Here is a 25,696-nt window from a genome sequence, read left to right on the forward strand (position 1 = left end):
TTACTGGCTTAAAGAACAAACTGAGGGTTGATGGGGGGTGGGAGGGTGGGTGATGGGTACTGAGGAGGGCACCTATTGGGGTGAGCACTGGGTGTTGTATGGAAACCAATTTGAGAATAAATAAATTTAAAAGATAAAATAAAATAAAATAAAAAACATTAAAAAAAAACCTCCTACACAGAAATCAGAAGACCCAGGGTCTCTGTTATTTCGCAGAGATGAGGTTGACCCAATACCAGCCTTCTGGAAGACAAGGCGAGGAGAGATAAGTGAAGGAGACATTCTAGTATGAATCCACTTTGGAAAGGGGTCCTATGCTCTACTGGACAGTTTTGAGATACCAAGAACTGGAGACCCCAATGGAAGACTCAACTCACCTCCCCGAACTGGCCTTCTCCTAGCTTCTCCTTGAACGTTAGGAGTTTCCTGGGGAACTCTTCCACAGCCACGTCTTTTCCTGAAAGCAAGTCCATGGTAACAGCAGGCACTGAATAGGTGTTGCCTCCGGTTACCCCCTGCAGGTTCACAATGTCAGCCTCCGCGTAGTGGGGCGCCCCCTCGGGCCCGCTGGGCTGGGCCGGCTTTGCAACACCACTGCAGCCTGGGAAGACATGGGCGATGAATCTTACTCCAAGGGGCATCTTGACAGGAAGACTGGGAGGCACCCCCAAGATCACCCACCACACCCCATGCCATTGTCATTTGGAGAATGGCTCCTCTAGAGACTCTTTCTTAGAGCCTTTGGAATGTAGACCATCATTTTCTCTCTTTTATTCTTTTCAAACTGCATGATCACCAACAACCTCCTTGGCTAATCTTATGGGATTGTGGTGAAGCTATAGGCCACTTCATGCACTATAAGGGCAGGAGTATTAAAGTTTGAAGATTTTATCACGTTTCTTTAATTTTAAGACACCATCATTGATTTAATAACCTATATTAGGGATTTAAAAAACTTTCTGATTATATGATCTAGTTTAAGATATATCCTTCCTTAAAAAATAAGCATTACAGGACACCTGGGTGGCTCAGTGGGTTGAGCGTCCAACTCTTGATTTTGGTTCAGACAGTGATCTCATGGTTCATGAGATCGAGCCTGTCAGGCTCCACACTGCTTGGAATGCTCTCTCTTTCCCTCTCTCTCCGCCTCTCCTTCTCACTCACTAGGTCATTCTCTCTCTCTCTCCCAAAATGAATAAACTTTAAAAAATTAAAAATAAACATTAAAACATGAGGGGGGAGATGTTTTAAGACTTTGGAAAATACATAAATTACTTTAGTTCAACCTAGGAAATAAATTAGTTTATATCCCTTATTCTTGCTATCTCTGTAAAATTGTCTGAGTTCAATGTGCTCCTTCAGTGTTTGCTGTCTGCGGAATGATAAATACATGCTAATTTCCTTCCTTCCTTTGAAAAGAGCCCTTGAAAAGCCTATGCACCCCAGTTAGTCCTGTCTACTTCTCTATCCAGCTCTTCCTGCCCCCCCCCCAGTTCTTCTACTGACTTGGATCACTCTTCAGTTGCTGACCTTATGGAGAAGCTACTTTGAGCCCCAGCGATGACCCCAGAATCCCTTCTGATGTCACTCTGAAACACGTTAAAAAAAAAAAAAAAACCTGGATGTGAATCAATTGGCACAGTTTTACCAAAGCAATGCTTTTACTGAAGAAAGGCAAGAAATATTTGCTGTCATAAAAATTTTTTTGTATTATTCTAATAAACTTTCACCAACGATAAATCAACAAAAATTAGATAAACTCTATTATCTAGATGGCCAAAAAAATTGGGAATTCTAGGATGTCTTTAGCTTCATGTATTTGTTTTCTCCAGGGGAAGTGCTAGCCCTGAATTTACCACGAATGATGTTTAGTAGTGGGTGAGTACCCTATCTGGGCTTCCTCATCTTCTTCCTATGGAAAATGAGGAGATCAGACTAGTTGGACTGCTTTGAGTCTTCCGGTGTTAACACTTAGGGAACACCTTTCCTCTTCTGACCTGGGGGTCCCTTCAAACACCGGCTATGTGCAGTAGTGAAGGAGAGGCGCTCAGATTAGGGTAGGAGAAGCAGCAGATCAATCTAGAAAAAGGGTGTGAACTTCTCAGGAGAATGTGGACTTCTCTCGATCAAACCAAGATTTGGTTGAGTAGGAGCAAAGCATCACACCTTCATAATCCCTGTCAAGAAGTCTCCCTCATTCTCTGCCACTGGGTCATCCTCACCTGACTCTTCCTCCCCTGGCGCAAATTCTGGGAGTTTTCGTATCAGCCTCGATGGCTCCTGGTAGTCAGGGCGAAGGGGAAAGATGCGATCATAAGTGGAATTGGACTCCTGCTCACTTGGCGATGAGGAGCGGTTGTTGTTGAACATGCTGGACTCACTGGGCAGGGACAGGCTGACTGTCATTTCATCATCCAGCATCCTCCTGGAAGCCTGAAGGAGAAGGATGGTGAAGGCAAGTTGGTACAAGGGGGATCATCACTTCCTCCTCTCCTCAAACCCAGCTCTTTCACTCAGCTGAGATACCTCTCTGTTACTCTTAAACTCTGGAAGCACCACAGGTGACAGGATAAGGCACAGTCTGGTTCCACAAATACCTGTGTCATAGAAATTTAGAACAATCCTTCATTGTGTCAAGGCAGAATCTGACATCCGAACTTCCATGCTGCCAACATTCATTAGCCTTCACTGAAGCACTTAGAAGCGTTATTTACGTGACACTAGAAGAACCCCTCAGTAGCCAATCAAAGATCTTCTCAATCTTGCAGAGTTTTTGATGTTCTATTAAATAATAGATTTTTGCAGACTTATCCTTCAACTGGTTTGATTTTGCGTAGACATACACTAAAATGCTCATTCAGTCAACAAACGTGCTGCACCATGATGGGTTTGCAGTCCACCTGATCACTCTGACCCTGTAGGTTAGGATAATATGTCCTCAATCCTTCATTTTACTAGCCAAAAATAAAATGGCTACAGAATGGGAAAGAAAAGCCCTGAGGATACTGAGGTGAATTACACCTGGTAAAGAAAGAGGAAGATGAAAATAACAAATTGTTTTGGCATCCTATTCAATGTGACCTACCTGCTCCTTCCAAAGGAAAATGCCAGAATCCGAATTATGTGACTATTTGGATTTGAACATGTAAAATGTTCCACTCCACTCCAACAAACACACTTTGGTTGCTCAGGAGAAACTTAGATGTCTGCTTCATCCCCTAGACTGAAAAGTCCTTTGTTGCAGTAACGTCCTCGATACTGCATGGGATCTAGCACATAGTAGGTACTCAGTAAATATGGGTTAACTCTCTCAAAGAAAAAATGACACCACCGAAAGTATCCTACAAGTAATGCTTAGTCTAAAGCTATTTTGAGTAATGTTTCTTGGAATATATGTGCATGCTTAAGGGTTTTATACACACACACACACACACACACACACACACACACACACAAATTCTGTCCCCAGGAAGAAATCTTGGGTCATTCAAGAGCATCCAGAGTTATCTTACTAGGATATACAGGGTTAGAAAGGATTTCTTGAAGGACCAAGTTAAATATTCCAGGGCAAAATTTTTCCTCTCACTTTTACTTAAAGAGTCTCCAATCCGACAGTCATCTTCCAACCCATGAACATATTCCAATTAGACTCAGTAGAAAGACCCAGAGAAGTCCGGTAAATTCTGGTTCCAATAAAGAAAGAAATAGCTCATAGAGTATAGAACACAGACTCCCTCTTCTCAAAGAAAATGCAGTCATAACAAATTACTGAAGGACATACAGTAGCTTCCAGCTGTCCCATGAATCTCTAGTCCACCAGCTTCTACTACCACCAGTACTCTTTGCTGCCCCTCATCCTGAATCTAGACACCCAGTAGGTTCTAGCATTCTAGAAGAAAGAAGGTTTTAACATTGCCTCATCATGCCTCACAGCTCAGAACTTCTACAACATCTCACAGTCCACATCCCTTTGAACTCATTGATCAAGTGAAGACGTCCACGGCCAAATGTAGACATATGTAATCATCAGCAGACCTCAAGAGCATCAGATGCTTAGCAGGAGTGCCCAGAAAGCTGCTATCTGGCCTTAGGAAACGAAAGAAAGTCATAGATATTCCATCTTTGGTGGAATGTACATATTTTGGAAGAAAAACGTCAACAAATTTCAAGATGGGAATGAGCATAGAAAATAGGATACCAGTTGTATGACCTTGAGCACATCACATTTTCTCAACAGAAAAACAGTTCAATATAACTACTCTGCCCAGCTCACTGGAAGTATTCATTGAGGTTCAAGTAAAATAATACATGTGAAAAAAGTCCTTGCAGACTGTCAAGTATTAGACAAATGTATAAAAAATTACTCAGATAATTTAGACTGGACAAAACAAATCTGAGGAGGGACTCAGAAAGATGCATCATCATAACTTCCAAGTACACAAAGAAGTAGAAATAAGATTACAAGAAACTTGGCTTGGATATTAATGAGGCTGAATGTTTTTCCGCACATACACACACACACATGCATGTGTGTGCATGCGTGCACACACACACGCACACACACACACACAAATGTAAACTGTAACGGAAGAGAAGGAGTAGCATTATCAGAAGTTTCAGCTAGGTTTTTTTAATTCAAAAATTAAAAATATATATACAGATTCCTGCACTCCCCCCTGCCAAACCCAGTGAATCAAAACCTTCAAGGGAGATGCTTGAGTTGAGATTCAATGTATTAGGAAGAGTTTTCTGAGTTAGTCTAGGGAGGTTCCAAACTCTCCATTCCAAATAAGAGAAAATGGACTTAGCTTGTTCTTTTCTGACTCCTTTCAATAACAAGCTTCACCACTCCCAGTCTTCTTAGTAGCCCCAGTTAATGCTCTAAGCATTCATAAGTTCTTATAGTTTGCCATTTTCTCCTAGGGAAACAGTGGCTTAGGCAAGGGTGGGGTAGGTTCCTATCCCATGACTGTTCTGCATTTCCTCACCTTCTCCAGCATCTTCTGCCAGAACTGCCTCCAGAGGATGATGACAATGATGGCCAGGAGGATGAAGATAATGGCCACCAAGCAGCCGATCAGGATCCGAGTGTTGCTGTCATCGACTTTAAGCATTGGATCTGGGATCAGGAAAAGAAAGATGGAGAACACCATCATCTTATGGGGCAAGGCAAGGCATGAAGGACTGGACCAGAGACAGGGAGGTAGAAACTCTTCCTTCAGGATAATTCTGCAAGATGCCACCTCAACACTTCTGCTTCGTTTTGGTCTTGCTACTCACGTAGTACTTCGCTTCTACACTGTACAGACCTCCTCCTTGGGACAGTAGCCTTCTCCTCCTCACCTATCAGACTGGATAATGGAGAGGTTTTGCATTCATCCTCAAATTTTGTTCCTTTATTACCATTGCCTGGATCTACTGGCCCCCAATCATACCTCGTGAAAAACAGGTGAAGAGCCAGTTTCACCCTTCTCATTCTGTGAAGCACGCCGAGGTAGCTGAGAGTTCTCTTTGGAGACACTCAATCACCTGTATTTCCCAGATTGCTACTCATATGACCGGTGACCATCCGAGGTGCTGGACACGCTTTTGCATGTATCTCCAATTAGAGAGACTAGCATTTTGTTTAATGACTTCCATCCATTCACTGAGATCCCCTCTATGGGTCTTACCCAGAAATGTCCCTTCCTGTGTTTCTGTTCCAAGCAACCTGAACTTTCATGAAGCAACTGGAACAACTCCAGACTCTCCTTTAGCTGAAGAGTCACATGGAACGGCAGTGAGAAGAGTGAGTTGGGGGTCCTTTGCTTTGGAGGTGGACTGGCCTACCTTCCCAGAGCTACTCTTCATCCAAAGCACCTGGTATAAAGCCTCCTACGCAGACAGGCCCTTGCGAATCTCCGCCCATCTCCATCCTCTGAAGACACCCTCAGTTGACCTTTTGTAACTAGAGATCACACATACCATAGGTTGTGGGCGCCACAGGTGAGGTAGGCAGGGCTCCAGAGTTGTTGTACATGGCCGCATCTGTTACAAAAGAAGGGTGAGTCAGAGCAGGGGAGAAGACAGTGAAGTAGTGATTTTTCTGGAGGTAGATTGTGACCTAGCACATGGTGAAATCCATTTAGTGGGTTGCCACCGGGCTTTCTCAAAAATGAAATCATATAATATTCTAAATTTAAAAATCACCACTCATCTATATAGTAAGGACAACCCTTGTTTTGTGAAATGTTTGTTGCAGTGACACTGGCTGCCATGGTACAAAAAAGTTTAAGGAATAGTGGTTCAGAGGGCTGTGACCACACATTATCATAAAGCACGCACAGGAATTCAGACCCAAATTCAGCAAAATGTGGAGAGAATACGGTGGGTGAGTGGGCATGGGGTAGACAGTGCTAAGAGGCTCTTTCCTTCAAGGAAACTGTTTGCAATTGATTAAACATATTGAATTTATAAAAATGCAATGAGTGCATAATGATACTAAAAAAAACAACTATGAAAAACAAAACAAAACTCATTAGACATTATTAGAAGTTGCTAGGGCATCAATTCTGAAAAGAGAAAAAATTAATCGTGTATCCTGTCCTTCCAATGTAAACTGTATTTCAGGGTAAGCAAGTTCATGAGGAACAGTTCTAATCTGAAGAAATTCAGCTAATAAATGCCAAAGGAATGCAAGAATTAGAATCCCTAATGAAATAAATAATTCAAGCAGTGGTCATCAGTTCATGGAGACAACCTGAGCCCAGAAATTAATCTTAGCACCACTAAAGGTGAGAGAATCTAATATTACATCCCCATGATGGGGTTGAACGTGAAGGACACAACCCTATCTATGACAAATTCTTGACAAAAAGAAATATTGAACTTGAATCAAATTAGCCTGTAGATATCACCTCCAGTCTATTAGAATGACAAAAGATAGAAGCTCTGGAAAATGACATCAAAGAAAGCAATCAGTCAAACCAGAATGGATGTTTTTAAAAGGACTGTTTTATATTAAAAGAGACACTTAGGAACATAATAAAGAAAATCTTCCAAGAGGACCTTATTTGGATCCTAATTCAATCAAGCCAGCTGTAGTGGTAGACAACATTGTCTATGATTGTCTATGATTATCTGTGATTGTCTATTAGATAATACTAACAAATTAGATTATATTAGATAATATTAAGGAATTACATACTAAGAAATGCTGTTAGATGTTATAATGCTCTAAGCTTACAAGGCATCATGTTTAAAAAGACGATGTTATTTTCTTTGACGTATTCTCAAATGTTTAGTAATGAAATCAAATAACGTCTCAGATTTGCTTAAAATATGACAGCAAAAGGGAGAGACAGATAAAACAAGCATGGAGAAACATCAGTGGTTAGTATGGCTGAGTGACTGACCAGTGGGGTTCACTGTTCTCTTTACTTCTGTGTATATTTAGAAATTCTTACTTAAATGTTTTAAGAGTGTGCTTCCCCTTAACTGGCTTGATTGATATAGCTTTAACACATTGGACTCTCACGTTTTAATGCTTTATTTTACATGCCTCTTAGACAACATGGGAGAGCCCAGTAAATATTCTAGTCACACAGAAGATTCTTCTGTCCGTCAACAAGGAGTCGCCGTGCAAGCCTCTTTCTCAGAGACCCGCCACCCTCCTCCTTCACCACCCGACCCCCATGTCCACAGGAGACCCCCCCCCCCACTGCCAGCTCCCAACCTGATTGGAAGGTGATCTCACTGAACATCATCCAGGTGTCAGCAAAATGGTACTGGCACTTGATGGCGCTGGCCATGCGGTGGTGGAGGGGCACCGTGACAAAGCGAGCGCTGGGGTTGACGTCGTCCAGGACAAGGGGGAAGGACACGGCGTTAGGTTCCCACTCATTGGCTTCAGAGCGGAAGTAGCACTGCACCTCCTTGAAAATCTTCACACCTTTAGCAAACATGTTGTTGCAGTGCACCTGACAGGGAAAGAGGCCCGTGAGTGACAGGCTGGCTCCAATAAGTGGCATGGGGACAACCTAACCCAACAAAATCCTAGCCCCGCTGGTTTCTCTGAGCACTGCCCTTGGTGGGTAGTTGGTGCTCTGCTGTCTTTTGGATCTGCCCCTCCAGGAACTTCAGAGCGTGTGGCATATCGGTCTGCTCCTCCAAAACCACGGTGGCTCCCCAGTCACCTCTCTGCACCTGTGTGCCCCTGACCACCTCATTTCCTGTTGCCTCATCTGCTAAATGAGGGCTGGACCAGCTTCCCCTTGGGTCCTTCCTTGCCCTTAACACCCCAAGTCTCTAATCCTCTCCAGCCCACTTGTCGTCCACCCAGAATCAAGCTATTCTGAACTGAGGTAAGGGGAGCCCGCCCTCCTCCTTCCTCCCAGGTACATGCTAAAGCCAGTCCCCTCCTTCTAACAGGTAGTTGTGAAAGCAGAAATAAGATGCAATGTGAAACAATTTCAGCTTTCTCTTTAGAAATCTCACGTCAAGTGCCACGTATTTATTAGCAGTTTTCAGCCAGGGACACAAGACTTAATTATCTATTGTAATTAAATTCAGTTTAGGTAAAGCCATTCTGATAAGGGCATGGAACTTCCTCACAGATATTTTCTGAGACGAGAAAAGAAGGCCTTTTGGGAAGCAGCTTGTATCCTCTTGCCCTGCTGTTGTGACTCTTTCACCGGGATATTTGTATGGCTTTCAAAAGGTCAAAAACAAAGATCCCACAACAGTTCCTCTGGAACACCTTGCTGTGTCTAACGTCCCTTAAAAATGGGATATGCATATTTGTAACTAGGTCAGGTCTCTTGTGACACTTCAGTGACATTTCCTCTGGCTCAGTCACACGTGGAAAATGGAGCCTTTCTGGTCACTGTCCCCTTAATTAAAAGACCTTATAGGTCAGGGGCACCTGGGCGACTCAGTCAGTTAAGCGTCCAACTTCGGCTCAGGTCATGATCTCACGGCTGGAGTTCGAGCCCCACATCGGGCTCTGTGCTGACAGCTCAGAGCCTGGAGCCTGCTTCTGATTCTGTCTCCCTCTCTCTCTCCCCCTCCCCTGCTCGCACTCTGTCTCTGTCTCTCTCTCTCAAAACTAAATAAACATTACAAACATAATAAAAAAATACAAGGCTTCATAGGTTGGAAAAGTATCATTGCCATTCTGGGAATATATTTGCTGCTTGCATTTTGATGTCTTGCTCAGGCCCCGAATTGCAACCCTTCAACTGCCTTTGACACCCTCCTCTGCATTCTGGATGGCAAATACAGGACTGCCGTTCAGAGTTTATTTTCAGCTGAAGCAGCAGCAGCAATGGTTATAGCAATTGTATGATCAAAGAAATGAGCAGAGATGCTCTGAAAGAATAGAATAGAATCACCTACTTGGACTTTTTATGTCCCAGTGAGCTAGGGCTCAGCTAGGTTTGACCTGCCAGTGGCCAGTCAACAACAGAACGGAGTCTAGAACCCTAAATGCCTCGTCCAGGGCTCTTGCCAATAGCATGTCGCACAGCAATGGAACAAGGTGCCCCAACTTTTCCATTTGGACTTTCCCGTAAATGTTATAACGATGAAAACATCTGTTAGTACCTTCCTTGGGATGCATTAACCATTCCAGTTTATGGAGCGCAAGTCAATGGAGCAAAACTAAGAAAAAAAAAATACCAACTACAGCTTGAATAGATTTTTCAGATCTTTTTTTTTTTTTTTTTTTAAATCTGCAGCGTGTTAGGGGCAGCTGGGTGGCTCAGTTGGTTAAGCATCCGGCTTTGGCTCAGGTCCTGATCTCACAGTTGGTGGGTTCGAGCCCCATGTCGGGCCCTGTGCTGACAGCTCGGAGCCTGGAGCCTGCTTGGGATTCTGCATCTCTCTCTCCCTCTGCTTCTCTCTCTCTCAAAAATGAATAAACATTGAAATCTGCCAAGTGTTGGGTAAGAAGCCTGTAGGGGAGGTAATGATATATCTTACAGATGTTTGGGGAATTCTCCTAGAATGCCAATAAATAGTATAGAATTTCATTCCCCTATGGACTTACATATTTGTTTAATAAACACAAGACATTTTAAAAATATATCAATATATGTCAATGGTATATCTTGACTATACTTCAGGGGTGGGGAAAATGAGCAGTAATTTGCCGAGAAAGCAGTAACTACTCTCTAGATGTTAGTGACCTGAAAGTCATCGCTTACATTTGATTTGTCTCAGAAAAATTAAAATATGCTAGAGACCTGTTTGGCCTAGACAGGACTGACCCTGAGTTAGCTCCTTAGAAGTTCCTGGCACCTGCTTACTGCAGAATACGCTTCTGAGTAATTTTGATGTGTGATAAGTTAGTTACACAGGAGCTACGGGGGGCTCAGGAAGATCAAAGTCTATCGACTGAATATTATAACTTCATGGAGAGTTTAAAATACATTTTATTAATTGTGAGACAAAAAAACTGTCCCAATGGTACATTTTTGTGAATTGATACGCATGTTCATAGGTGCATGTGGATATATCATTATTCAGCAATATAAATAAATTTTCCCTTGAGGTATATCTTTGTTACTGTGCATATGCACACCCCCCTCTCCCAGAAGAACCTGTGAAGAATAATGCGTTACACACAGTTGCACACGGTTATGTTTTATAACCGCCAAGGAGCCATCCTTCGACAATATCCAGGCAGATGGGTGAATGTTGCTCCTTCTGTTCTTATCTTAAATGTTTGTTCATTTAACTAATGGCTAGTAATCCAGTTAGGAGATATTATCACATTACATGTGAGAGTAAACATAATAGAGTAATATAATAGTAATATAATAGAGAGGAATATAATATTATAATTATATAATAGAATAGTAATAGAATAGTATTAGAATAGACAGTACATAATAGAGTAATATAATAGTAATATAAGGAATCCATTTTATTTTTATTTCATTTTTATATAAATTCTATATCTTTTTGACTCCGAGTTTGTGCCAAGAATAACACATTGTGATTAATAGGGGCCCTTAATGATGACAAAGATTTCTTTCTTCTGGGTCCCCATGTCGTCCTACATTCCTCCTTTTGCAAATAAATAGTGCCTTCTCCCACTGAACTGCAAACCATCCCAAGGCTGGGACCACTTCTTATTCATCCGCTTACCCCCAGAACTTAGCACAGAGCTACGTATACTTCAAATACTGTTGCTACATTAAGAACAAAGAAGAATGAATGAATTTAGGAAACAAATATTGAAATAGAGGCAGAGTTACCAATTTGTTGGCCATTAATATTCTGTACCCAGCTATTAATAGGGGAAATAACAGATAAACAGAATCCATGTGTGAGGTCAAATTCACTTGCCCACTCTCTTTCTTGGGCCTCATACTGGAATTCCTCTAAGGCTCCTTCACAGACCAGTAAGAGTTATATGTGAACCACAAAAATTTCAGGGGTCTCTCTTACATTTAACAAAAGGATTTTCTACTGCTAAGCCCCAGTTTTACTCAAGCTTAGAGTTCAGGTCAAAGGAGCTTGAAATCTAGTAAGACAACCAGACAGATGTGGTGTTGCCACAGACAAGGAAACAAAGACCTCTGGAGACAGAAGAGAAAGGAGGCTTCTAGAATGATTTCTCAGGGTTGCATGGGTAGAGGAAACAGAGTAGGGGTAGAAAATGATTCCAAAGACAAAGTACAAAATACTCAATTCTCTCATTGAGAATCAGAGCTGCAATGAGCCAGCTTTACTGATAAAAGTATGTCTTGTCCCTGGAGAGCCCTAGGCAGAGCCATAAAATGATTTTCATGGACTCTGGTTACTTTTGCTTTTGTGGGCCCTCCCTCCATAAAAAAAATCAAAATCGTATTTTAAAACCGTGTTGTTAAGTAGATGAAAATAATTTTTGACCCTACAAGTTCTTTTTTTACCCCTGATGTTAAAAGAAATTAAAACATTTCCACAGGGCTTCAAAGTATTGTGGGCTCTAGACACTGGACCCACTGTGCCTAATGGTACCTAGACGCTGATGCTGGAACAACGACACAAAACATTGAGAAACAGCGACCTAGTCTGAGCCCCCTTTTCACAAATGAAGCAGGAAGCCCACAGAGATGAAGTGACTTGTGAAGCGCATGTAGCTAGTTGGTAGCAGAACACCTATTTGAATCCAGTTCTGCTGGCAACACCCAGGGATCTTTCTAGCATGCCTTTTCTCACTGCCATTATCTTGGCTTCCACCACACCTAACTCCACTGACCTTCATGGTGGTGAAATTCCTGATGCGGTCAAATTCAAACATGATCTCGATGTAACCACTGGGGGCACTCTCGTTCCTCCAGCCCACGTAGTCATAGCCTGGCCACACGTGGTATTCATGGGTCTGAGTGAAGTCGTCTAGGCCCGACACCCCATCTGTCAGCTGGCCCAACCCTTCGGTCATGCTGCTTAGGCCAGAGGAAGAGAAGGGAGAAGGGAGAAATGAGCCTGGAATTAATTACACATTCGTGGAAGAGCCTTTACCCAGCTTCTTCACCCCGGGGTTTTGTAAGAGTTGATTATCTTGAAGGTTCAAGGATTGTGAAAAACCCAGTATATTTTATAGTATTGACTCATTTATCCTGCATCAATGGAGAACAAAGAATTTCATATCAATGAATTTTACAAAATACTTAATGCTTACTCCTTCATTAGGAAAGCTTTGAAACAGTATTTTATCATTTTCTAAGAAAAGCTTTCTATAATCTATTGTATCCTTACCTATTCTTGCATACTGAATATAAGTTTTTCTATAATAACTCAACATTATCAAATGCATTTGATTAATCCATGAACAAGTAAATGAGGGAATGGATGGATCAATGCATAGAATGAACACTACAGTAGATGGTAGCATTTGACCATCACTAAACAGTCTCAGAGCTTGTTGGAAATTTTTCTGACTCTCCTTTGACTGTATGTTGTCATTTTTCAGTGAATCAATTCCAGATAAGCCAGTCATGCTCTCTTCTACCCCACATCCAACAACCCAATTTGAGTCCAACTAAAGGGGGGGGGGGAAGGTGATCAATCCCAAATTTAAATACTAATTTATATGTAATTTTAATTAAATTGGTAGAATACTAGACTCATGGAATAAAAGGCATTATTTACATGAGGGTCTCAGGCATTGGATTTAGTCTTGTTTTCTAGCTTGGCAGTCTTTCCACTTCTGATTGTAAGGCTTTGCTTGATTGGTATATGGGATGATTGTGTATTTATGTCAGATTGACTATTTCAGGAACACAGAGACCTTCTTCCTTCTTTATGAAAGACAGAGCAAGGAACTTCTGGAACTTCTCTCTCCTCAAGCTCTGCCTTTCAAGATTTAAACGATGAATCAGGAGTCTCCCAAGTGAAGAAACTGGGATACTCACCCTCAAGTGATAATGCATGCACCCCTTGAGGTTATATAAAAGTTGTGAATTTACAAAAAAATAATTGAGTGATTATGCCAGCCTTACAGATACGCTTTGTTTGTTCATTGAAAAATGTTTGGCAAATTATAAAATTTGACTGGCCTTATCCACAGTGACCAGAGCTTGGGTGTCCCTTCCAAGGATTTGCCATCTTTTTCTTCTCTCTACAGATCAGAAGGCTGGGAGAACATAAGTTTACTTGCAATAAATATATTTCCCATTGTCCCCAGAATAATAAATCCCCATGAAACTCTTATGAAAAGCAACACAAATTAAAAATTAATTTCTTGCAGTCAGAATTAAATCAAATGGGGGTGGGATAAGCAGAGAAACTTTCCCTGCCATATCCTTTAGAATTGTTAGAATTCCTATAACAAGCATATACTACTTCCATAATTTTTTTAGTTTTTAAAAAAGGAACTTTTGCTCCTAAAACTATCTATTCTTGAGACTCTGAATTGGATGACTTTAATACCTCACCACTCAGGCACACTCCAAAGAGATACCTCACTACCTCAGTTATCAAGTGGAGGCAGTCTGTATCCAAATCTTATTCTTGATCTTTCCTTCTGTTACCAGTTACCTGCCTTATCTATTTGAATGTCTTGCCAGTCCCTTAAACTTATGTCCCGAACTAACCCCATCATTGCCCTTTTTCTAAACTAAATCCATTTGCATTTCTGCCCATTCTACTTTTCCTTCACACTCAGTGAAGGTGCCTGGTGTACCGGAAGCACCAAGATATACCTGTTGAGTGAATAAATGCCATCCCCACTGTTTGATCTACTTCTCCTCACCCTACTGTCTCGCCCCTACACCCAATCAGATTGCAAACGGTCCCCACATGGATGGCTGCTCCTCTTCTGTTCCCACAGTCACCATTATCGCCCTGGGCCCACACACTTTTTACCTGATAGTGTTTGCAATGAGAAAATGTCCCTCATCACCTCCTCTTTCCCGTCACATCTAACCTTTGCGACCTGCTTGATTAATCTGTCTAAAGCACCGTGCCAATCGTGTCCTTCCCCAAGTTGAAAAATCTTCAGTGATGTGTTCTATCAATGATTATGCTGATGAAGAGAAAGTCAACTCCTCCTCCCCTTCTTCCTGGCCCTGACATTCAAGTTCCTCCAAAATCTGATGTAATCTGCCCTATAGTGCTTCTCATCTACTATTTTGCTACAGAAATACGGCTGGTGGTTCACTAAACTATTGATCTTTACCAGGCATTCCCCTAAACTTTACAGGGTCGTCCTTTTGTCCCCATGCTATTGACTCTGCCTGAAATGCCATTTCAAGATTGTTTACCTGTGAAAGCTCCACCCATCCTTTGGAGCCTGCTTCAGATTTCATCTTATTCCATCATGTCTTTGCTGGTTTCCCAATCAGATACAAACTTATATGTATTTAGCACTTTACCTTTACAGAATGCTTTTCTTATACATTTTTATCACTTAAGCAAACAGAACTAACTTTTATTATGTGAATCCAGGTGTTTTCACTCCCAGTGCTGTGCTTTCTCCTACCTTGGCTTGCTCTTTCCCTTGATCCCCAGAGCACTCCTACGATCTCTTACTCCAGGGCTTATATCATAACAATTTATATCCTGGCTTAGTCCCCATTCCTAATGGTGAGCTTCTTAAAGGTAGGATCAAGGACTTCCTTATGTTTGAATACCTACCAAGTCTGGCCAAATTCCTTGCAGGTATTAACGGAGGATCAGCAAAGATTTATTGAACTAAACTGAATTCAACTGATCTCTGATTTCCTCTATGCCTCAAGCATATGCCAGTTGGGGTGTGGCTGAGTGAAATGATGCCCAGATAATTTAAGCGAATGGGGAAGAACGGTGACTAAGCACATGGAAAGGATGTAGCTGGAAATCGAATACTGGATGAGTCAGGTCTTCACTCAGGGGATGGCAGCTGGTGGGGCAGGAATTTATTCTTTACACCTAAGACAATGGAAGTGCTATAATCCCTCACTCCCCTTCCTGAGATTAATCTCTCCCTCTCTCAACCACTAGAAACCTCCATCATCTGGTCTGGACCTAACCTCTCTCCCAGGCTCAATCTTTGCAGGCAAAGACCAAGCTAAGAGAGAAAAGTGTGGAAGTGGACTAGAAGAAAAATGGCAAGGCTCAGAGTGAAGTGAGATAGGGAGGAAAAGCTCTCATCCAACCCTAAATTCCCACTGTGTCTGATCATACTCTTCCACCATGGCCCTTCCTAGGTCCACTTCAGGACTACCCATTGGGCCCTCCTGCTGTTCCCGGATCAAGCTTCTGCTGCAGTCAGGCCACTCTTGTCCTCAGCCCTGCTTTCTTTCCTCTGCTCCCTGCTACCTGCCTCCCCTGCTCTAATTATCATCTCATCACGGAAACTCTCCTTGTTTACTGTAAGTCTTACGGGTGTCCTTTTCATAATTTCTAAAGCATTTCTATTTATGGGGTTCATTCTTCCCGAACTTCTTGACCTGTCCAATTTATTATACTTATAACTTCAATTCTTCTGGCCCTTTGTCTCCATAAGTAGGCCATTATTTGTGTCAGACCACATGTCCTGTTTTAAGAGTCAAAAAAATATGGCTACCGTACCTAGAGCCATACTACAATTTTAGCTTTTGTTTTGTGTAATTTATTGTTTCCCTTGTCTTCCCAAAACAGGCAAACGTTCCTTGCAGATAAATACTCCATGTTTTACTTCATCTAAATTATCTCACAATGCCTAGTACAGGGCCTAAAAAAAAAAAACACTAGTTGGTTGACCAGTTGATTGATTATTGATCCCAAGCCATAATAAAATATTATCTCTTCTAGTGGCCACTTTCCCATTCTGATGACCAAAGTTTCCCAGGATTTACCTGTACCCAACGGCTCCATCATAGACAGAATCATTCAGATAAATGATAGAGCCTCCAGGGAGTACAAATTGTTGTCCAGCTGGAGCATTATAAGACACCAAGCCATCTGTCAAAGGAAACACAGATGTGTCAGTGCCTTTGGGAAGGAAGTGTACCTATGGCTCAGACCAACTACCCCAGGGAGCTCCATGTGACTTCAAAGGTACACTTGTTCAGTGTATCCACATAGGACTCAATCTGGGTACACAGGGAGCGCTGCTGAGGAGCACTCCTCACTAGCAGTCAGTGAAGTGACTCAGAATGCATTATTCCAGGAATGGAATGAAGCCTTGGGTGGAGGAACAATGTCCTTTCTTGACTCTAACCTACAGGGAATCACTTCACCCCAGAGATTACTAATCCCATACCTTTCTGACTTAATTGCCTTTATGTTCCAGGAGTTGGAGGTTTTAATAAGGTCCATATGCTCTGTCTCTAGAGACCTACCTAGCCAGACACAGCCATAAAGCTCCACTCGCATGCACACATTCATGGAGTGGTCAGTGACTGGAATGAAGCGGACAAATCTGGCCACAATGGGTGGCTCTAAGTCCTTTAGGAAAATGTCATAGGGGTTACTGTTCCCATCCAGCACCTGAGGAGACAGAAGAGAAATAGTGGGGAGATGCTGTGAGGTTATGCTGAGTCTTCTTCATAGCCTCTTTCATGGACCCTCTCTTTTTAATTGAAGGAGCAGAATGTATCCACTCAGCTTTCCCAGCAGCCTTGATATTCCTCCCGGTGCCCCCTCCCCACCCTCCCTCCTCCTCAGTCACACATTTACAAGGGCATGCCAGGTCTGTGGATGCACATACCTACAAGACAGCCTGTGTACTTCCTCTTCTAGCCTAAGTCAAAATATGGTCCTGGACATCTCAGGGTCTGGATGTCTCTTCTTCCTACCTGTTTTCCATGCCGGTTCCGCCAAGAGATCCAGCGAGTGCCATCCCGACTGTAATTGATCTTGTACATGGGGGCAAACTCAATGCCATGGCCCCCAGCATGGCGCCCTTGGGTCCCCACCAGAGTGATAAAGTGCAGGGTGTGCAAGTCAATCTGTAGGAACTCCTTCAGGTCATCAGGTTCCACTGGAATCTCAGGGCACCAGGCTCCGTCCCCTTCTTCTGAGTCCAGCCTTTTGACACAAGGGGTGGGAGACAGAGAGGAACCATGGAACTAGAGTTGTTTACCAATCCAGAGCAAGCAGCTGCTCTGTCCTGAGGGGAGAAAATGTATCCAACCCAAGACTCAATCTAAAAAGTTGGGACCCCAGTCTAAAAAGACTCTTTGGGTCTCCCCTCAAGCCTGACAGTCTTCTGTCCCTGGGGCACCATGAAACCCAGATAGACAGTCACCACCAGGGCTAGAGTCCTTCAGATCAGATGTAGCCTTTATTTCCCACCCTGATTTAAAGACCACAAGGGAAATGAAACTCTTTCTGCCCTCTACTCCCCCATGAGTCATTTTACCTCCCCGTTCCACTTTCAGTCCCAGCATAACAAGGGTGGCCACCCCTTGCTTGGATATCAAGTTATAGGAAGGAGGAGGGAAGGATCATAAGATCTCCAGTGTGGGTTATGTAATGCAGTGGAATTTTAACCAACAGGATGGGCATGGCAGCCCAGCAAAACGCCATGGGAACCCATGATGAGAGTGAGGGGTAGGAGCATGTCAGGAGAGTAGTAAATAATCTGGTTTCATTTTATTACCTCCAAGCTAAGCTACCAGTGAGCAAAATTGTGAAATCAGTGGAAGGTTTCTTTTGGGAACGTCTTACCACTTTCCCTCTTCCCTGGAATGTTCCTTTTCTCACAGATGTCAACCTACTCATTGCCGTTCTCTTCCAACCCCACCAACCATCACTCTCGTCTTTCACATACTCAGAAATTATGGAGAAGGTTTACTAAGGTTGCTTTTCTCGTGGGTGATTCCATTTGAACAGACATCAACACTTTAGACCAAAAAATCAGATCCCAGGAGAAGGATTAGACCCTCACCAGCAGAGTAGCTTTTGACAAGGGAGTTCGTTGCTTTGGAGGACTCCTGGTACTAGGCCACTAGGAACCCACCATACTCTTTGTGGGTGAGGATGGCCCTTCAATGAGAGAAGGGAAGACTTTGCTGGAGTCCTCAGTGTCTGCTCAAAACCTTGATGCTTTGCACCGCGAATAATGTTTCACAGACACCCACTGACAAGAGGATGGGGTGTCCTCGCTTCCAGTGTCCTACCCCATCTGCGCCTTCCCCAGTCCACCACGGTAGTCAGCTTCCTGTAATTTCTCACACTGAGAAGGTGAAGTAAAGCAAACCCACTGCATATCCATGAACCCATCTGCTGTGGGCAGGGTGGCTCAAGGCCCTGTGATTGGGAAGGGGTGGCCAGACCAGCACATGCTGCCAAACCCTGAATTTTCTCCCCGAAAACATACAGGACAGGCCTCCCCCATGCCTACCAGCTCCCACCCTTCTTCCCCAGCCCCTTGAGCCAGAAAGTGCATCCAGCCCGTGGCTTGGGCTTTCTTGGGGCCTCTGTCCTCACCTTCCGTATTTGGCAGCTGTGGATTCTGACCACTGACTGGAAGCTGTGATGTCCTCATCTGGAATGTGGCCTCCTGACATACCCAGAGGATAGCGGCATATGGCTGGACCAAGAGACACCGAAGGGAAAAAGAGAGGAAATACTTTTCTTTTTATTTCCATGGATGCCCCATCCCCTTCTAGGAAGAATGTGATTGACTATTGGACAGGGAAACAGAGGCTTACATCTTCCTAAGGCTTTCTATGACCGCAGTTTGATCACCTTGACTCTCTCAGCCTTTCTCCCTGGGCCTGCCTCCAAACTTAGTAGTGTTCAATCCCCCAAGCACGGACCTTCAGCCACATCTATCTTTCAGTCCCAGACCCAAGTAATGTAATGTGATGCAATGTGCTGATTTATTCTTTTATTTGGTAATAAGCCCATGGCCCATCCCCATTACCTTATCAGCAGATGTGTACTACTAACCAGTTTCCCAAAGGTGCTGAGTCATCCTCACGGCCACCAGGTACCACCTGATCCAAAGCATTCGTTTTTCTAGGTAGCTGATTGCACAAAACTACAGGGCAAAGCCAACTGTCCTATGAAAGTACTGGACACACAAATTTGGCCCCCATCAGCACCATGTTTTCACCTCTGGCTATAAACAATGGCCTCTGGGGAAGGACTTCCACCTCCAGCCAAGATAGAGGAACAAGGACCAGATTGACTCTCCTGGGTGAAACAACCAAAGAATGGACAAAGTATTCAAAACATTGAGTTTCAAACAATGAATACGGGATAACAAAGGCCAACAATCCCTGAGAGGGGACAAAGAAGATGAGTCCTACAGTGGCACCAGCTTACTGCTGTGGCAGAGTCCACAGTGAGTGAGAACAAGGCAGAGTTTGGAGGGCTCCCAATCAAGGAGACAAGGATAAGAGTCTGGAGAGGTCGGGGGAATCTAAGGTTGCCAGAGAAATACAGGATTCCTAAACTTAAATTTCAGATAAACAATGAAGAATTTTTTAGTATAAATAGGTACAATGATGGCAGGCATATAAAGAAGCAGAGAAATAGAACCTATAATGAGAAAAACAATCAATCAATGGAATTGATTCAGAATATAGAAGAGGGGCGCCTGGGTGGCTCAGGTGGCTGAGCGTCCAACTTCGTCTCAGGTCATGAGCTCACAGTTCGTGAGTTCCAGCCCTACATGGCCTTCTCTGCTGTCAGTGCAGAGCCCACTTCGGATCCACTGTCCCCCTCTTTTTCTGCCCTTCCTCCTCTTGTGCTGTCTCTCTCTCTCTCTCTCTCTCAAAAACAAAAACATTAAACAAAAGAATTTAAAAAGAAAATTAAACCAATTATAATTATATTGTTATAAGGTCAGCCACTGTGGAAAACACTATGGAGTTTCCTCAAAAACATTTTTAAAAAGAATTACCATATGATCCAGTAATTCCACTATTGGGTATTTACGCAAAGAATACAAAAACAGTAATTTGAAGGGATTACTAAGTTTTTTAAAATTTTTTTAATGTTTATTTATTTTTGAGAGAGAGAGAGAGAGAGAGAGAGAGAGAGAGAGAGAGAGAGAAAGCAGAGGAGGGGCAGAGAGAGAGGAAGACCCAGAATCCGAAGTGGGCTCCAGGCTCTGAGCTGTCATCAGAGCCCAATGTAGGGCTCAAACTCACGAACTGTGAGATCATGACCTGAGCCAAAGTCAGACGCTTAACCGACTGAGCCACCCAGGCATCCCTGTACCCCATGTTAATTGCAGCATTAATTATAATAGACAAGATATGGAAGCAATCCAAGTGTCCATCCATAAGACTTAATCCATAGGATCAAGGATATGTGGTATATATTGGAATATAATGGAATGGTAGTCATAAAAAAAGAATGAAATCTTGCCATTTACAACAATGTGGATGGACCTAGAGGGTATAATGCTAAGTAGAATAAGTCAGTCAGAGAAAGGCAAATATCATACGATTTCACTCATAAAATGCATTTAAGAAACAAAACAAATGAACAAATAAATCAAAACAAGAGACGACAAACCAAAAATCCAGTCACCTAAATACAGAGAACTAGTGGTTGCCAGAGGGGAGGTAGGTGAGGAGGATGTGAGAAATAGACAAAGGGGAACAAAAGTACACTTATCTTGATGAGCACTGAGAAATGTTGAATTGTTGAATCATTATATTGTACACCTGAAACTAATATAACACTGTGTGATAATTGTACTTTAATTAAAAAAATAATAAATATATATAAGGAGAGCTAAGTGAGATAGGGAAGGATATAAATAAAATTTCTAGAGATGAAACTTGACTATATGAGAAAATACATTGAATAAGATTAAAAGGAAGATTATACATTAAAGAAAAGATTGGTGAACTTAAAGACAGCAATAGAAATTATCCAAAATGAAACAATGACAGAAATTAATCAAATCACTCAAATAATCAATCAAACAAAAAGATAGAACATAAGTTAAGTTGTGAAACGATTGCAAATATCCTATTATACATGTAAATGGATTCCTTAAAGAAGAACAGAGAGGAATCAAAAAATTATTTGAATAAAACATGGTGGAAATTCTTTTCGAATTTGATGAAATTATAAACCCGAGAGGCTCAGTGACTTGAACCATAAGAAACGTGAAGAAAACTATACTACAGTACATCATAATTCAACTGCTTAAAACAGGTGATAAGGAGAAAAGTTTTTAAGCAGCCAGAGAAAAAGGATACATTATGAACAGAGGAACAAAGATAAAAATGATTACAAATGTCCCTTTGGAAATGGTAATTACATAGTAAATATATAAGATGAGTTTTCATGTTATTTACACCTCTTTAAATGGTAATTGACTATTTAGATTAAGATGATTTTTCATGTTATTTAAATCTCTTTAAATGGTAATTGACTATTTATATAAAAACAGTAACAATATACGGTGGGGTTTATAATATGTACAAAACTAAAATGCATGAAAACAATAGCATGAGGGCTGAAAAGGGAAAAACGGAAGGCATCCTGCTCGAAGATTTTTTAAATGTTTATTTTTGAGAAAGAGAGAGAGTGCACAAGCAGGGGAGGGGCAGAGAGAGAGGGAGACACAGAATCTGAAGCAGGCTCCAGGTTCAAAGCTGTCAGCACAGAACCCAACACAGGGCCTGAACTCACGAACCGCAAGATCGTGACCTGAGCCAAAGTCGGACACTTAACCGACTGAGCCACCCAGACATCCCTCTTGTTAGATTTTTTTGCTGTATGTGAAGTGATATACTATCACTTACAAGATAGACTTTATTTAATTAAAATGTACATGACAAACCCTAAAGCAAGCACTAAAATAATATTTTCAAAAAGGTTCATGGCTAATAAATCAACAAAAGATAAAACTGAATCATAAAAAGTTCAATTCACTGAAAGGAAAGCAGAAAACCACAGGTAAGTTTACACATAAAAGGATGCGAAAAGATATACCACGAAAACGTAATTAAAAAAAAAAAAAGCTGGAGTGGTTATATTAATACCAGACACAACAGATTTTAAGACAAGAAATAGCGATGGTATTTCACAATGATAAAGGGGTTAGCTCATCAAGAACACATGACAGTCCTAAATGTTTATTCACGTAACAGAGCTTTACAAAACAAAACAAAACAAAACAAAACAAAACAAAACAAAACAAAACAAAAAAAGGCTGCAGGGAAAAATGAACAAAACCACATGTCGTTGCAGATTTCAATACTTACGTCTCAATAATTGGTAAAACAATTAGACAAAAAATCAGTAAGTATACGGAAGATGTGAACATTATCCACTGGTTTTTGCCTAGCTTGACATTTATAGAATTCTACTGGAAAACATAGAGTATTCATTCTTTTGAAATGCACCTGTGATATGTACCAAGATAGACCATATTCTGAATCATAAAACAAGTCCCAATAAATTTTAAATATTCAAGTCATACAAAGCATGTTCTCTGTCATAATGCAATTACTAGTTAGAAAAAATACATAATAGAAAGATATCTGGAAAATCCCCAAATATTTTCAAACTAGCATAACACTTTCCTAAATATGCCATGGGTCAAAGAAAAAAGGAAAATTAGAAGAAATTAGAAAACAAATTAGAAAGTATTAGAAAAGTATTAGTATTAGAAAGTATTCTGTACTGCAAGATAATGAAACTATAACAAAATTTGTGGATACCACTTGACAAATACTTATGGACAAAATCACCACAGTAAAATCCTCCATTAGAAAAGAGCAAATAATAACTCTAAATAATAATCTCTAAATAATAACTTCAGTCTTCACCTTAAGAAACTAGAAAAAGTAGAGCAAATAAAATACAAAGTAATTACAAGAAAGGAAGTAATAGATTATTAGTGGAAATCAGTGAAATAGAAAACAGAAAAACAATAGAGAAACTCTAAAAAACTAAAAGCTGGTTCTTTGACAAGACTTAAAAAAAAAAAAAAGGCAAAAAGAATCTCTAGCCAGATTGGGAGAGAAAAAAGAAAACACTACAAACATCAGGAATGAAGGAAGTTTCCTTGTTACAGAAATTAAAGATATTAAATGCATAATAAGAGAATCTTATAAACAATGTTATGCCAATAATTTCAACAACTTAGATAAAATAATCAAATTTTTGAAAGATACAAACCACTAAAGCTCATTTATAAAGAGATAGATAAAAACCTGAGTATCATTTATGTTCTAAAAAATTTAAATATATAGTCAACAACCTTCCTACAAAGAAAACCCCAGGACAAGATGGCTTTACTGTTGAATTCTGCCAAATGTTTCAGAAAGAAAAATTACCAAGCACTCACAAACTCTTCCAGAAAATTAAAGAGGAGAAGATAGAAGGGGATATTTCCTGATTCATTTTATGAAATCCTATTACTCTAATACAAAAACCAAACAGGAAGCTTATAAGAAAACTATAGACCAATAACTCTCATGAACATAGATACGAAAACTCTAAACACAATTTTAGTAAACCGAATCAAAGAATATATAAAAAGAATAATACACCATGATCAAGTAGGATTTGTTCTAGGAATGTAAGGTTGGTTTGACATTCAGAAATCATTCAATGTAATTCGCCACAGATTTAGAAAGTGAAACCGTATCATCACTTCAAAAGACACAGAAAAAGCATTTGCTGAAATCAAACATCATTTCCTGATAACAATTCTCAGCAAACTAGAAGTAGAAAGGAATTTTCTCAATATAAACAATTGTAACCGAATATTATGAAAACCTAAATGCCAACAAATTGGACAACTTAGGGGAAATGGATAAATTCCTAGAAACGTAAACTACCAAAACTGAATCAGGAAGAAATAGAAAATTTGAAGAGACCAATCACCAGCAATGAAATTGACTCAGTAATCAAAAACCTCCCAAAAAACACAAGTCCAGGACCAGACAGCTTCACTGGCAAATTCTACCAAACATTTAAAGAAGAGTTAATACCTATTCTTCTCAAACTATTCCAAAAAACACAAGAGGAAGGAATCATCCTGATACCAAAACCAGATCAAGACACCACAAAACAAAAGAAGTACAGGCCAATATCTCTCATGAATATAGATGCAAAAATCCTCAACAAAATATTAGCAAACTGAATCCAACAATATATTTAAAAAATCATGCACCACAATCAAATGGAACTTATTCCCAGGATGCAAGCGTAGTTTAATATTTGCAAAACAATCAACATGCTATGTCACATCAACAAGAGAAAGGATAAACACCATATGATCATTTCAATAGATGCAGAAAAAGCATTTGACAACGCGCAACATGCACGATGCCATCTGATACTTCCAGGAACAGTACGATGAAGCAAAACCAGACTCCGCCACTTTGGCAAGAATCATGGCCATATACACCACCGAAACACTTCCATGTTCCTGTCCCCTGCATTTTCCAAGTCAAATTTAAATCAAGAGATGAACATGGGATCTAGTATCATTTTGCCTATTCTTGTCAAATGTATAACTTCTGCATCTGGGGTGACAGGTTCTACAAATAATCATTATGTTTGAATCTCGAGTGTAATTCTGGGCTGTTCAGGAATGAAGCATCAAGTTCTCAAATTCTAAACCCTCTGGAATGTGAAAATTGAAGGGAGGGGTAAGGATGAGGAAATACTGATACAGAATGCCAATGGGGCCCAAATTACCAGTGAGTGAGGTCAATGAACATTTCAGAAATCACTCACAGGGTGCGCCCTCTCTTGTGCTCCACCCCTTTAGGCAGTGGAGGCCATGCCCTGCCTCAAGGCCTCCTCCGGCCCCCTCCCAGATGCTTGTCCTGCGTGTTTTTGGGTGTGCTAAACGTTTTCGCACTGCTGCTTGGTGTCCCTCAGTACCAGTGACTTAATGGGCCAGGAGAAGCTTCTGGACACCTTTATCTCACAGGCTACACGTTCCAGTCCAGGTTACCAGAACACTTGCCTTGGCATTTGTGACCCAAGCCAGCTACTAATAAAGTAACTTTGCTTTCCCATTGTTACTGCTCTCTGCGTGTATACATCCCTCAACGATCTTCTGGGGAGGGGACCTGGCCGGCCAAGGTAGACGGTCCTTGCACCTTTGGCTATCATTCATGTCGTGGTGCCCCCAGTTGCTATCTTGACTCCTAAAATACAGTTCATTCTTCACAGTTTTCAAAGTGCTGTCCCATTGTTTTCATCTTGTTTACCCTTACGATAACCCTGTGTGGTAGGCGGGGCATGTATTATTATTCTCAAATTACACATGAGAAAACCGGTTAGAGTCCCACGGCTATGAAGGGGTCCTAATCCAAAGTTAGCC

At 41.3% G+C, this 25,696-nt stretch overlaps 1 protein-coding gene across 4 annotated transcripts in view; it reads right to left on the reverse strand.

Annotated features, from left to right (window-relative positions):
* Positions 1-25,696, reverse strand: part of DDR2 (discoidin domain receptor tyrosine kinase 2) — a 154,355-nt gene that overhangs the window by 15,922 nt on the left and 112,737 nt on the right. For 3 of the 4 annotated variants that reach the window (XM_042975993.1, XM_042975994.1, XM_042975991.1), the window contains 10 exons: positions 18,865-18,967; positions 17,229-17,460; positions 16,773-16,920; positions 16,287-16,392; positions 12,227-12,413; positions 7,715-7,958; positions 5,965-6,027; positions 4,989-5,119; positions 2,223-2,433; positions 378-601 (listed from right to left, as the gene is read on the reverse strand). In XM_042975993.1, the coding sequence (XP_042831927.1) occupies positions 378-601; positions 2,223-2,433; positions 4,989-5,119; positions 5,965-6,027; positions 7,715-7,958; positions 12,227-12,413; positions 16,287-16,392; positions 16,773-16,920; positions 17,229-17,460; positions 18,865-18,967 (1,649 nt within the window). The remainder of the gene's footprint in view (positions 1-377; positions 602-2,222; positions 2,434-4,988; positions 5,120-5,964; positions 6,028-7,714; positions 7,959-12,226; positions 12,414-16,286; positions 16,393-16,772; positions 16,921-17,228; positions 17,461-18,864; positions 18,968-25,696) is intronic. The other variant, XM_042975992.1, reaches the window with a different exon arrangement.

The sequence above is a fragment of the Panthera tigris genome, chromosome F3, assembly GCF_018350195.1.
Source record: "Panthera tigris isolate Pti1 chromosome F3, P.tigris_Pti1_mat1.1, whole genome shotgun sequence".
Lineage (NCBI taxonomy): Eukaryota > Metazoa > Chordata > Mammalia > Carnivora > Felidae > Panthera > Panthera tigris.